The 12500-nt window shown below is 36.5% G+C and overlaps 3 protein-coding genes across 3 annotated transcripts in view; 2 read left to right on the plus strand and 1 right to left on the minus strand.

Moving 5' to 3' along the window:
• The window catches only part of LOC122332525 (histone-lysine N-methyltransferase, H3 lysine-79 specific-like), a 3719-nt gene extending 152 nt beyond the window's left edge, over positions 1 to 3567 (minus strand). Inside the window, exons 1-2 of the mRNA XM_043229834.1 lie at positions 2913 to 3567; positions 1 to 2784 (exon numbers count right to left, since the gene is read on the minus strand). The exon at positions 1 to 2784 is cut by the window's left edge and continues 152 nt beyond it. Coding sequence (XP_043085769.1) covers positions 1751 to 2784; positions 2913 to 2931 — 1053 coding nt within the window. The 5' untranslated portion in view covers positions 2932 to 3567 and the 3' untranslated portion in view covers positions 1 to 1750. The remainder of the gene's footprint in view (positions 2785 to 2912) is intronic.
• Positions 3568 to 4041: 474 nt separating this feature from the next.
• Positions 4042 to 9539, plus strand: LOC122332521 (tripartite motif-containing protein 12A-like). Its single transcript, XM_043229833.1, has 5 exons — positions 4042 to 4641; positions 5674 to 5769; positions 5838 to 6068; positions 6644 to 6666; positions 6744 to 9539. The coding sequence occupies exons 1-5, from the start codon at positions 4237 to 4239 to the stop codon at positions 7294 to 7296; spliced, it is 1308 nt and encodes a 435-aa protein (XP_043085768.1). The 5' UTR covers positions 4042 to 4236; the 3' UTR covers positions 7297 to 9539.
• A 408-nt stretch (positions 9540 to 9947) lies between these two features.
• LOC122332531 (WD repeat-containing protein 7) overlaps positions 9948 to 12500 on the plus strand; it is a 95658-nt gene continuing 93105 nt past the window's right edge. Inside the window, 1 exon segment of the mRNA XM_043229852.1 lies at positions 9948 to 10083. The gene's annotated coding sequence lies outside the window, so the exon portion shown is untranslated.

The raw sequence follows: 12500 nt of genomic DNA on the forward strand, positions 1-12500 counted from the left end.
CTGTTTATAACAGGCAAGTTCATATTCATATAGCAGATGAAATATTCCTCTTCCTCCCATGCCTCCATTATCTGATTGATTCTGGATTCTGATTGGCTGTCAGTGTTTTTATTGTTTGTCAGCCGGAGAAAAAAAACCCAGCGATGCTGTTCTTCTGTATCTTTATCTTTCTGGTGGTGGTGCGACTGTGCAATTGTCATAATTAAAACTCCATTGTTATTGTTTTCATCATAGTATATTAACATTTACTCAAGGTTTGTATATTAATAATATATTCCGCATGTTTATTGCCTTTACATGCAGGTCCGGTCCTCAAACAAAGTGCCATGCATTCTTTATTTGGTTCCCCAAAGAACCTCTTGTTCCGTAAAGAACATTTTAAGCACTATGAAGAATCAATCAATGCACTAAAGAATTATTATTTTAGTGCATTGATTATTAATGCTTATTAATTATTATTATTAAGAATTATAGTTATTATAGACTGTATGACCTCTGAAGACTTCAAGAGATGAATCATACAGACTTTTTTTTTTATGGTGCCTTTTTGTCATTTTTGGGGCACTTTATAGATGAACAGATGGAAAACAGAGTTGAAATCAGTTCTTATATTCCAGTATATATTTATGCAAATATTAATGCAGTTTAATTTATTATCAAAACGTATGTGAGAACAGAACCTGAGGCTAAAAGCTGTCCATTGGAGAAAGCCTTAGTAAACCGTATATAGGCCTATTTGAAAAAAATTCATTTAAAAATCAATTTCCATATTTCCGAATAGAAATAAATGCACACAAAAACTCAATTTAACTATAAAATGCACCGATGGTAGTTTTATGTAATTAGTGCCGTTAATGTCGTTATAGCAACATGAAATGAAAAATCCAGAGAGAACAAAATACAATGTAAATGAACGGTTTTGCAAGAGAAGAAAAGAAAATATGAGAAAGTTATGTAACATAATACATAATACAACTCCATTGCTTTTTTATATCATTTATTATATCAGTTTTATGTCTTAATGCATTAAGCCGTTTTTCTTTTAACTGTTTTCTATGGTGACAAAGCTCTCAAACTTGTAAAAAAAAATGTTTTCTTTTGGATTGTACTGCCATTATATAATCAGCATACGAGAATACTTCTTCACCTTCTGCTTTGTCCTGTTTTAAGCGTCTCTCTCTGTTTTTGTAGATGATCAGCTCTTCCTTTAGCTTCTGGCAGTCGTCCGCTGTCTGGTGTTCACTTTGTTTGGAGAACATCCGACTCAGTGTCTAGCTGATTCTCTCTGTCTTTGTAAAAGGTCAGTTCTTCCTGTAGCTTCCGGCATTTCTTATTCATCTCTTTTTCACTCTTTTTTAAAGCGTCTATCGCATTGCTTAACAAATTCTCCCTGTTTTTGTAAACGCTCAGCTCTTCTTTTAGCTTCTGGTTCTCCTCCTTCATCTCTTTTTCACTCTTTTTTAAAGCATCAGTCTCATTTCTTAACTCTTTCTCTCTGTTTCTGTAAAAGGTCAGCTCTTCCTGTAGCTTCCGGCATTTCTTATTCATCTCTTTTTCACTCTTTTTAAAGCGTCTATCGCATTTAACAAATTCTCCCTGTTTTTGTAAACGCTCAGCTCTTCTTTTAGCTTCTGGTTCTCCTCCTTCATCTCTTTTTCACTCTTTTCTAAAGCATCAGTCTCATTTTCTAACTCTTTCTCTCTGTTTCTGTAAAAGGTCAGCTCTTCCTGTAGCTTCCAGCATTTCTTATTTATGTGTTTTTCACTCTTTTTAAAGCATCAGTCTCATTTTTTAACTCTTTCTCTCTGTTTTTGTAAATGCTCAGCTCTTCTTTTAGCTTCTGGTTCTCCTCCTTCATCTCTTTTTCACTCTTTTTTAAAGCATCAGTCTCATTTCTTAACTCTTTCTCTCTGTTTTCATAAACTCTCAGCTCTTCTTTTAGCTCCTGGAAGTCCTTCATCTGATTTTCTTTTCTTTTGAGAGCATCCAGCTCATTCTCTCGGCCCGTGGCCAGTTTCTTCAGCTCCTCTTCGATCCTCTCATTTATTTCCTTCGCTTCCTTTCTAATCGCTTCTTTCAGTTGCCTCGTTTCCGTTTTTACGTTCTCGACGCTTTCTTTATGCTCTAAAAGTTCTCGTCTTAATTTCGCCTGTTTTATCTCATTCTCGGCCTCAAAATGTTTTTCAGCTTTTCTGAAACACTCCAAATGATTAGAGAAAAAAATGCTCTTTTTCTGCCCTGTCATTTCTCTCGTTTTTTCAAATAACCGATAAACGCTTTCGTCGGTGTTCTTTAAAACTTGATATCTGCCTTTACACAGCTTCACGCAGGAGTTATTATTTGGATCGCTGAGCCTAACCTCATTCATAAATAACACCATGCAATAGTCCAAGACCTCTTTCCCGAACACCTCGCTCAGAGCATGTAAAAGATAATTCTCCCTGCAAGCGTTTTTCACATTTTTAAGTACTAACAAAAAGGCATTAGACCCCGGAAACAGGAGTGATTCAAAGAACTGCAGCTCGGGTAACAATAATTTGACTCCGTTGATGAAAATGTAGTACGATTTCAAGTGTTCCAGCCAATAGGACGGTGTTTTTAATACAGAAACCTGTCGTCCACAAACTTGAGCCTTCCTGGGCTTCAGATTTCCGAATCGAAAGGCATCCCCGTCGTCTCTTTCTCCCAGGATTGCGGCACACGCTTTATCCATGAGAGCATCGTCACCTCCAAGCACCATGAACCTCAGCTTGACTCGCGGGTCTGCGGGACGCCCAAGTTCATCTGCGAACATGCCAATTAAAAAAGTCTAATAGCAAATGCACAAACATCGAATCTGCTGTTAAAATGACTTATCATCTTTCTGTAGACACATTTGCTTCGTCGATGGTCTAAAAAGAGGAGTTACAGACCTATGTGTGCCCCTGCCATGCTGAAGAGGATTGAATGAAATAAATGAAGCAACAAAATAGTCTGTTCGAAGAACTCTAAAATAAATCCATTTTGGACCGATTATGAAAGTAAAAGTGACAAGTCTGTTCAACCTGTTCCACCAAGCTTTCCTTAACCACTCCCTTCCCACCTTTGGTGTTGAGGCACATCACTATGAACTCATCATTCAGTAATACCAGGTTTCAGTAGAAATAGCACAACATCACGCAGTCCTGATCTATATGTTTAGCAGCTGATTTAATGCTCTTGCGTTGTCGTCGCCGCATTCTTTTATAACTTGCTATACAGCTTCTTTAAGGTAGATAAAGAACCTTTTGAGCAATGAGAAACATCAGTGCCACTAAAGAGCATTTTTAGATTCTAAAGACTTTTTAGCATTTTTGGAGCACCTTCAATCATTGTTTTTGTGCAAAAAGATCTCTTGGGGTTGGACTCATTGAGTTCTTAATAATAAAGAATAATTAACAGAGCAATATTATGGCATATAAAGATGCACATTACTATTAGATTTAGAGACAAAACCCCTGTTTTTCATGCACCTATCACATTTTGAGATTTTGGGCTTTTTGGTTTTCATTAAATATTTTTCCAGACTAGCAGAAAGAAACCGTTAAGTGTTTGTTTCATAGCACTTTCTCTTTGTATCGAAATATTTCAATTGCAATATATATATATATATATATATATATATATATATATATATATATATATATATATATATATATATATTTACACACATCAAACTTACATTTTTATTCCTGTCTATATCCTGAAGGTTTTTTTACAGAGGGATTTGTTTATGTATCATTTGCTTGATAATGTTCAACATTTTATTCCCCCCAAAAAACTGAGTTATGTCAAATATGTTACAATAAAAACCTTAAATCAGAATTAAGATATTTCATCTTATTTTTATTGTAGAAATGTATGCGAATGAGCACGTATTTAATTAATGCCCCATTTGAACATTTCAACTTAATATTTTCGAGAACTTAACATACATTATTTTTTGCAGTTATCAATGTAATCAATCAAGTAAGGTGATGACATTTAGTTCCTTTTTTTCACCCGCAGTGTCTCGCCTTAAATTAAAAATTCCAAACTATGTTGTAATCTTGTGTTGAAATAAAAAGTTTAGCGTGCATCTTGAGACCAGTTCATCTGCATTGCACGGATGATGCACAACAGAAAGAAACTTATTTCGAGCTCCTCCCACTGGATATATATATAATCAGACGCGCCTATGTTTCATCTCATATCCGCGCACAAGCTTTGCCGTGTAAAATGGCATCCGAGGGTTTTACCGAGGTGGACTTCACTTGTCCCGTGTGCTTCGACTTTTTCGTGAACCCCGTGGTTCTGACCTGCAGCCACAGCATCTGCTCGGCCTGCATCCAGGCGTTTTGGGAAAGCAAAGGCGTCAAGGAATGTCCCATGTGCAGAGAAACATCGGCGGCGGACGATCCGCCCTTAAATCTGGCTTTGAAGAACCTGTGCGAGACCTTCCAGCAGGACCGGAGCCAGAGAGGTTCATCGGGAGGAGGCCAAGCCGTCTGCGGCGCTCATAAGGAGAAGCTGAAGCTCTTCTGTCTGGACGACCAGCAGGCCGTGTGTCTGGTGTGTCGAGACTCCAAACTACACACCGACCACCGCTTCTGTCCCATGGATGAAGCCGTCCACAATAACAAGGTCCGTTAATAGGATGAATAAATAGATGTGTTTATGTCTGTTCAGTGAGCTCAAACCAAGCTGTTCGTTCACGCGATTTCTGAAAGCTGAAACTAAATAGCGCTAAATATGCAAAACCATGCATCAAATCTCGGCCTTTAACTCCAAACGCAATTCTTTGTGCAACGCACACACACACAAAAAAAAACTAAGAGGCATTTTGTATTTTCTGTGTAAAGTAAAAGAGGCAAAGTTTAAAAAAATGTGATCACGCAGTTACTGGAAGCCCAAAAATAAAAATAAAACAAGCAATTGCTTTAAAAAAAAGCTCAAGAACGGTCAGGTAAAACGACAAAAGCTTGCATATGAATCGCATCTAATCTGATCAAAGCTTTTTTTGTTATGTTGTAATCGTTTGGAGTTATTGATGAGTCAGTCATTGAGCAGGTGTTACAGGTTTCAGCGCGTTTCACCCCTCCCTCCGTCCTCGATGCTCTCTGTGATATCAAATAAAAGACAAACGAATAAATCATGAACACTTTTTTTGTTGTTTTGGTGACAATAAGCTTCGTTAGTTTACATTAACCGCTTCAGTCAACAAAGAACAAAGAACGAACCATATTTATTCATCTTAGTCAATGTCAACATTTACTCATGAATTGTTAAAATTAAAAGTTTCGGTTAAAATGCGCATTAATGAAGATTAAGATATACTGTATTAATGTATTTTCTGTTGTTAATTCATGTTAGTTAATGCATTAACTGGGGAAAAAAATATGAAGAATTTACGGTAAAAAAAACAGCAAAAAAAAAAACAGTAACAAAATGTTTGGCTTTACGGTTTTAAGTTAAAATTTACAGTTAAATGCCGCAATTTCATTCAACTGACATAATATTAATGCACCTAATTATTAAAGTGCTGAAATTTATGTTTGTTTGAAATACACTGAAATATGCAAAAAAAACTTAATTAATTTACCGTTAACCATTTGACAGGTTTTTACCGTAGCATTTTCGCATTTTTTTACTGTAAAGTGATTTTTTTTTTTCCAGGAGAAACTCAAAGCCGTAGTGGAACAATTACGGGAGAAGATGGGAATATTTGAGAATTTTAAACAGACGCTGGAGCAGACCACTGACATTAATAAGGTTTGAAACAAACGCTTCTAGGTGTTATAGATTTAGTTTGGCTGTCACATCCCGCTGTTCGTTTTCAGCATCAGACTCAGGAAACGGAGGAGAAGATCAACAAGGAGTTTGAGGAACTTCGTGAGATTCTGCGCAATGAAGAAATGGCCAGAATAACAGTGCTGAGAGAGGATGAGAAGCAGAAGAGCGAGATGATAAAGGAGAAGACTAAGAACACCAGCAAACAGATCATATTTCTCAGATGTGCACTCAGAGACGTAGAGAAGCAGATGAACGCTGAAGATGATTCATTCCTGCAGGTGCCACTGAACGCCAACGTTAATTTATGGCTTCACATTTTAGCTTTGGGAGTCCCAAACAATAGTTTTACATGGACGCAAAGTCAAAAAACACTTTCATTTTCTTATAATATGCATTTATTTTGACCTTCTGCTCATAGACTCCCAAACAATTCATTTAATGATTCATTTTTTCAAACCTCATTGTTTGAAGAATGACTTTGCATTTTCATTCAGACTGAAGGGAAAAGATCAACAAGTGGGCTGGCAGTATGCTAATATTTAATTTTGACTCGTTTTAAAAATGACTCGGGACTAGTTTTAAAAACGACTCGGGACTCGTTTTAAAAATGACTCGGGACTCGTTTTAAAAATGACTCGGGACTCGTTTGAAAAAAGACTCGGGACTCGTTTTAAAAATGACTCTGGACTCGTTTTAAAAACGACTCGGGACTCGAGAATCGTTTCAACGATTCAGAGTCAACTCTTTCTTTTGAGAGTCAGTAACTTTATATACAGTGCACTTTCAGATTTAAAACTTTGTAGGATGTTTGCATTCGGGTTTTTGTAATAATTTGCATTTGTGTCTTTTACAGAACTTTAAGGGCACATTGCAGAGGTCGGTTCCCGTTTCTTTTATGAACTCTCCGGTTCTTTAAAACATCTGATTCCTGAAGGTTTTTGGTTTTTTTCCAGAGCTCAGGTCAGTCTGCCGGATCCGGGGAATGTTTCACATTTGCTCGTCGATGCTCAAGAATACCTGAGCGACCTGAGGCCGACTGTGCTTCAGAAGATTGACGGCTCCAGGGGGGAACCCGATGTAAGAGGGGCCCCCGGTATCAGACGGGGCCACGGCTCCAAAGGGGGGCCCAGTGTCAGGGGGGACCCCACTTCCAGAGGGGGTTTCAGGGGGGACCACACTTCCCGAGGGGGCCCCGGTAATAGAGGGGACCACAACTTCAGGGGAGGCCGTAACTTTAAGGAGGACTCTAATAATAGAGGGCACTCCAATTTCAGGGGGGACCCTTGTTTTAAAGAGGACCCCACTTCCAGAGGGGGACACAATTTTAGAGGGAGCCACAATCCCGGAGGGGACCCCGGTTTCAGGGGAGGCCACAGTTTTAAGGGAAATGCCAGTTTCCTAGGGGACCACAGGGGTCCTGGGGGAGCACATAGATTCAGAGGGGGCCGGAATTATAGAGGGGCCCACAATAACGAGGGGGCCGAGGAATTCCTGGACAACCCCTAATGAAGGATAAGTTCAGCTTAGCAAGCTATACCCTCCACAATAAAACTATTAAAACGACTACAACGTGTTATATTAAAATACGTATTTTTATTTTATATTCTTAAAATCCAGGTTAAGGTTGCATTTTTATTTTTATGTAGAAACTACTAGTAAATCGGAGAAGTTATCGGGTACAAAGTGACCTCTAACGCTATTTGTTATGTATACACTTTTCTCACCCCCACTTCTCTACGTCACAGAGTGGGTTTATTTACATAACTCCGCCCACAAAGAAAGAAGGTGGGGCTATTATTCTGTCTGTAGTGTTGCTGCGGGCGCCATGTTCTGGAGACGCTGTGTTTCTCGGTGAAAGTCATTACTTTATTAACTCTAAATCAGCGACGCTGTTCAGAGCAGTCGAACAGAAACATTAGAGTGTGTTCAGAGCGTGTACGGAGAACTGAACCCGACGGAGCGGTAGACTATAAAGTGAGTCAGGAACCGTCTGCTGCTTCTGACTCACAACCTACTTTTTGTTATTAAAAGACCCTGCTACTAACTATTCAGTCATGAGTTCTGAACAGTGAAGAATACAGATCAGATCAGATCATGCACACATAGTGTTACGTTTATGAGATGCGTTTAATTGCATGCATTTAATAAATCGCAAGCTGTGTTTGTTAACGTTAATGCACTGGGCTAACACGAATAAACAACGGACAGCTGTATTTCTAACGTTAACAAAGATTCAGGTTAATGCATTAAACGGTGATACAGTTAATACATTCACAAATGTTAACAAACGGCACCTTATTGTAAAGTTACCATAGTTTTTTCAACGCTGATGGATAGTTTGTTGAAAACCGACAAAGGATTAATGCTGATGAATGGAATTAACATTCACAGAGAAGACAGAACAGAAGTATAGAAACATACTTCTATAAAACTTACTTTTAAAACAGGTTTTTTTTTTTTTACTACATTAAGATATCATTTATTCTTCTTATTATTTTTCTTTTTTTGTGCAGAGACAGAGGAGTCAAGGTTGTTCAGTGCTAGTGCACGGAGTTGAATTATTTCTATATAATATTAAATAGGAATAATTTTCCAAAGCCGCTGCGTGATATCGCTGCTTCCTCGAATCGAATATCCAAATTAATAGTTAATCGACACCCGAGATCGGTTTTTAATTATGAATATTGCCTAAATCTAAGCATGGCTTGTAACTGGAGTCAGATTGAACTCGGAGTCAGACGAAAATGTAAACGAAATTCTGATAAATTCTGCTAAAAGCTAAAGTAAAAGATTAAATGCCGCTGGATTCTGTTCTTTGGGCCTTTTTAGGAGTGTGCCATATAAAAATAGCAACTTTTGTGGTTGAACTACATTTTAGAAATGCTAAAACGTCTAACTAATTGAAATGAAATGAATCAGAAGCAGTTCGTCTCATTAGAAGTCAGCGTACCATAGAAATGACTTTGAAACAGGTATTAAAAGGTTAAAAAAAAAACGTATGCAGCTGCTTTAACAACAGTGCATAGGGCCTTAATTCAGTGCCTGACATTTTTAGGGCATCACATTTTTTTTTTAATTTTATTTTTATGTACTTTAAGTTTACTTCAATTTTGAAATAAATTAATTCATATTTTTTTATAATTAGGAATTTAATAACATTTAATTAAAATAATAGGAGCAAATGAAATGTTTTATTTTTTTAAGGAATTCTGTTTTATTTTTTATTTTTTTATCTTATATTTTTCTGATTTAATAAATGTCATCAAAAACAGGGATAATCAATAACTTGTATTTTCTTATTTACAGTTTACTGTTTTTATGTATGAATAAAAACACGAATATTTTAGTACTTTTGTAAAATTTGCAAGATGCATTTTTATGTCAAACCTGTTATTACTTCATTTAAAAAAGTAGGTTGTGTTTTTTACTTTTTATTCTTTTTACTTTCATATGTTTAACATTCTTTCTTCATCTTAGTTATGTTGACTACGCTGACAGTAAACCAGCTCAGATGTTGCTCGGGTTGTTTTAGTTTTTCTTTAATATGCAAACATACTAAAACTAGATTCATTTAGCCATAAAATGTTCTTTTCATTTAGCTTTTATTCTTCAATAAGTGGCAATAATCAAGTTTTGTAAGCCACCATTTATAGCATATGTTCTGTAATGAGCCGACTATAGCCAACTATATAAAAATCATATAACCTTCATCTTACAAACACACAATAAAGAAACAATAATCAGCTACACTTTGTTGTTATTTGTTGTTTTTCATTGCAGAGCTTTTCACCTCATTTCACATTTTAATAAATCTAATGCTATAAAGTGTTCATGTTTATGTAATTGAATAAAATAGGCTGTGTATGTATATATATATATATATATATATATATATATATATATATATATATATATATATATATAGTGTATAGAGCCTACACTACATATAGTTATGAATATTTATCTCTATATCAAAGCTATAGATTAGATGTATATTTTATATATATATATATATATATATATATATATATATATATATATATATATATATATATATATATATATATATATATATATATATATATATATATATATTATTTACCCTGAGAAATTATAAAGTCAGACAGCAGGGGGCGGCGGAGGCGGCGCGCTGACGTCACCGCGTGACGCAACGACGCACGAGCGTGCCCCCGTCAGCTGATCAGCGAGCCGCTGCGGAATTAACGCGCGTTGCTGCGATATTTTCATAAAACCAACGACGGGACGACTATGAGACGATAAAGAGCGCTTCCGGTGAGTAGAACAAACCGACGTTTAACTTGTCGCGCGACCGGACGCCGGTAGAGTCGCGCGGACACACAGTAACGACGATAAACACACAGATGAACGGGCCAGAGGTCAATATACACACGATACACAGACACAAACACACTCCGACATCATCTACAGTCAGAGAACACAGACTTTTACATCATACACGAATATATGAGCGTTACACACACGCTTTATATACACGCTTCTGCGCGCGCACCATACATAAACACTGCACACGTATTTTGGCAATTCATATAAGAGTGACTCATTTCTAGTGAATTATACCAACTGCTGATGGTCAGTTTCTGAACATTAGATGTTATTATGAGCTCTGTATCAAAAAGCGTCATTTCTGTAACCGAACTGCGACAGCAATAATTGCAAAAAGATGTTTTTATTGTTTTTTCCCCCTCAGTCAGTCCAGCCCCGCATCATTGATCCACACTGGGAGCATTTTTATGCCCAGACAGATTCTTCAGATGTGTCTGACAGGCCTGACAGCCATTTCATTGCTGCCATTTTATTGTAAGCACAAATTAAATGAAAGGAAGTGTGCAGTAAACCAGCATTAATATAGGCCTCGACTGTAAAACATGCAGTGCATTCGACTCCAGGTGAGATGTGCACGTATTCGGGGCAGATCTGGTCGAAACGAGCGGTTTCGTGGTGGTTAATAGAGCATGATATGCGTAATGCAATGCATTTATTGAAAATGAGACAATTTTGCATATTTATAATCTACATCGATACAACAGCACTTGATATCAAACCTTTATTGAGTCAGTATGTTAATAATATTGGAGTGGAATGAATGCATACGGAACAAACTCTATGAGACGAACCCGTTATTGAATCAAGGTATACCTTTTTTTTATCATTTTGAAACTCGATATGATGGGGTTGTGCGTACAAGACGTCGAATACGCCATTCTTGTCCTTTTAAAGGTGAAGAGAGACCAGTCTGTGAAGGATGCGGGGGACACTTGAGTGTAAAACACGTTTTAATTGAATGTCCGAGCTTGAACAACGACAGGCGACTTTTTTTATTCGGAAAATGCATTGATGGACGTTTTCAAAAATAATTCTCCTGGGATGATTTTCAAAAGACTTTCTGTGACTATGCTTATTTTTTTTCCCTAATGTTTGTAGTGCATGTATCTTTATGCTTGTTTGTTTTTTTAAAAATAGTCATGTGTTAGTTTTGAAGTGAATTGTGGAATTGAGATGTCTATAGCCAATGATGCTGGCATGGTGTTAAGTCATAAATAAATGAAAAAAATCTATATCGATACATACGCGTTATATAGTGCAGGTGAGATTGACATTAATGCCACTTATGCATCAGTCATATTCTTCTTTTTATTTATTTATTTATTTTTTTCTGAAATATATGTGTACATACACACATGTAACTTTTTTTTTTTTTTGAACAACCACAACAACAACAAAAAAAAGGGAATACACTTAATAATCTCTTCCCAGCCCAACTTATTATAAAGAGAATAGAGAGAAAAAAAAGAGAAAAAGAAGAAGAAAAAAAAAAGGGAGGAAGGGGGTAAAATAATTTATAACAAAGTAAAAATAAATAAATAAAAAAAAAAAGGGAGGAGGGGGGTAAAATAATTTATAACAAAGTAAAAAAATATATAAATAAATAAATTTAAAAAAAGGGAGGAAGGGGGTAAAATAATTTATAACAAAGTAAAAATAAAAAAAAAAAAATAAATAAAAAAAAGGGAGGAAGGGGGTAAAATAATTTATAACAAAGTAAAAAAATAAATAAATAAATAAATTAAAAAAAGGGAGGAAGGGGGGGTAAAATAATTTATAACAAAGTAAAAATAAAAAAATAAATAAATAAAAAAAGGGAGGAACCAACAGACCGCCTCTATGCCAGCCGATTTCTGCGCATCGAAACATCAGGAGTTGGCTGGCAGTTCGTCTGTCTGTGTCATTGATCGCTCCGAAAGGGTTTGGTTTGATTTGGTTGTGACTCTGTCAGACCGAGAGCGACGGCCGAGCTGCAAGCACAGCCTCGTTTTTTCCGGCAAGCCTTTCAGGATGAAGATAGTTCACTTAGTGAGAATCAAACGAGTGTTTCGCAGGCTCAGGCTCAATCTGAGGAAGCATAAGCATGTCAGGTAAAGCCTGCTTTTCTGTGTGTTCGTGATGCATTTTAAATCAAGTTTTCTTTGTAATCCGCTTTATTTATAGCAACGCAGAACAAACATATCATTTAGTTCTGGAAAAATCCAGTAATGCCGCGTCTCGGCGTTTATTTTATGTTGTTTACACGCATGCATTACGGTTACAGCAGCGGCGATTCGTGTTAAAAGCACGTTTTGTGTTGTTTTATTGGACTAGCACTTATGGAAGTGTTCAATAGTACTTACAGC

This window comes from Puntigrus tetrazona, unplaced genomic scaffold, assembly GCF_018831695.1.
Source record: "Puntigrus tetrazona isolate hp1 unplaced genomic scaffold, ASM1883169v1 S000000106, whole genome shotgun sequence".
NCBI classification, from domain to species: domain Eukaryota; kingdom Metazoa; phylum Chordata; class Actinopteri; order Cypriniformes; family Cyprinidae; genus Puntigrus; species Puntigrus tetrazona.

Bases quoted from the DNA above. Each gene is read 5' to 3' on its own strand.
- LOC122332521 (XM_043229833.1), top strand. From the start codon at position 4,237: ATGGCATCCGAGGGTTTTACCGAGGTGGACTTCACTTGTCCCGTGTGC. The intron at 6,069-6,643 runs GTGCCACTGAAC...TGTCTTTTACAG, and splicing joins AAGATGATTCATTCCTGCAG to AACTTTAAGGGCACATTGCA. The intron at 6,667-6,743 runs GTCGGTTCCCGT...GTTTTTTTCCAG, and splicing joins TTTAAGGGCACATTGCAGAG to AGCTCAGGTCAGTCTGCCGG.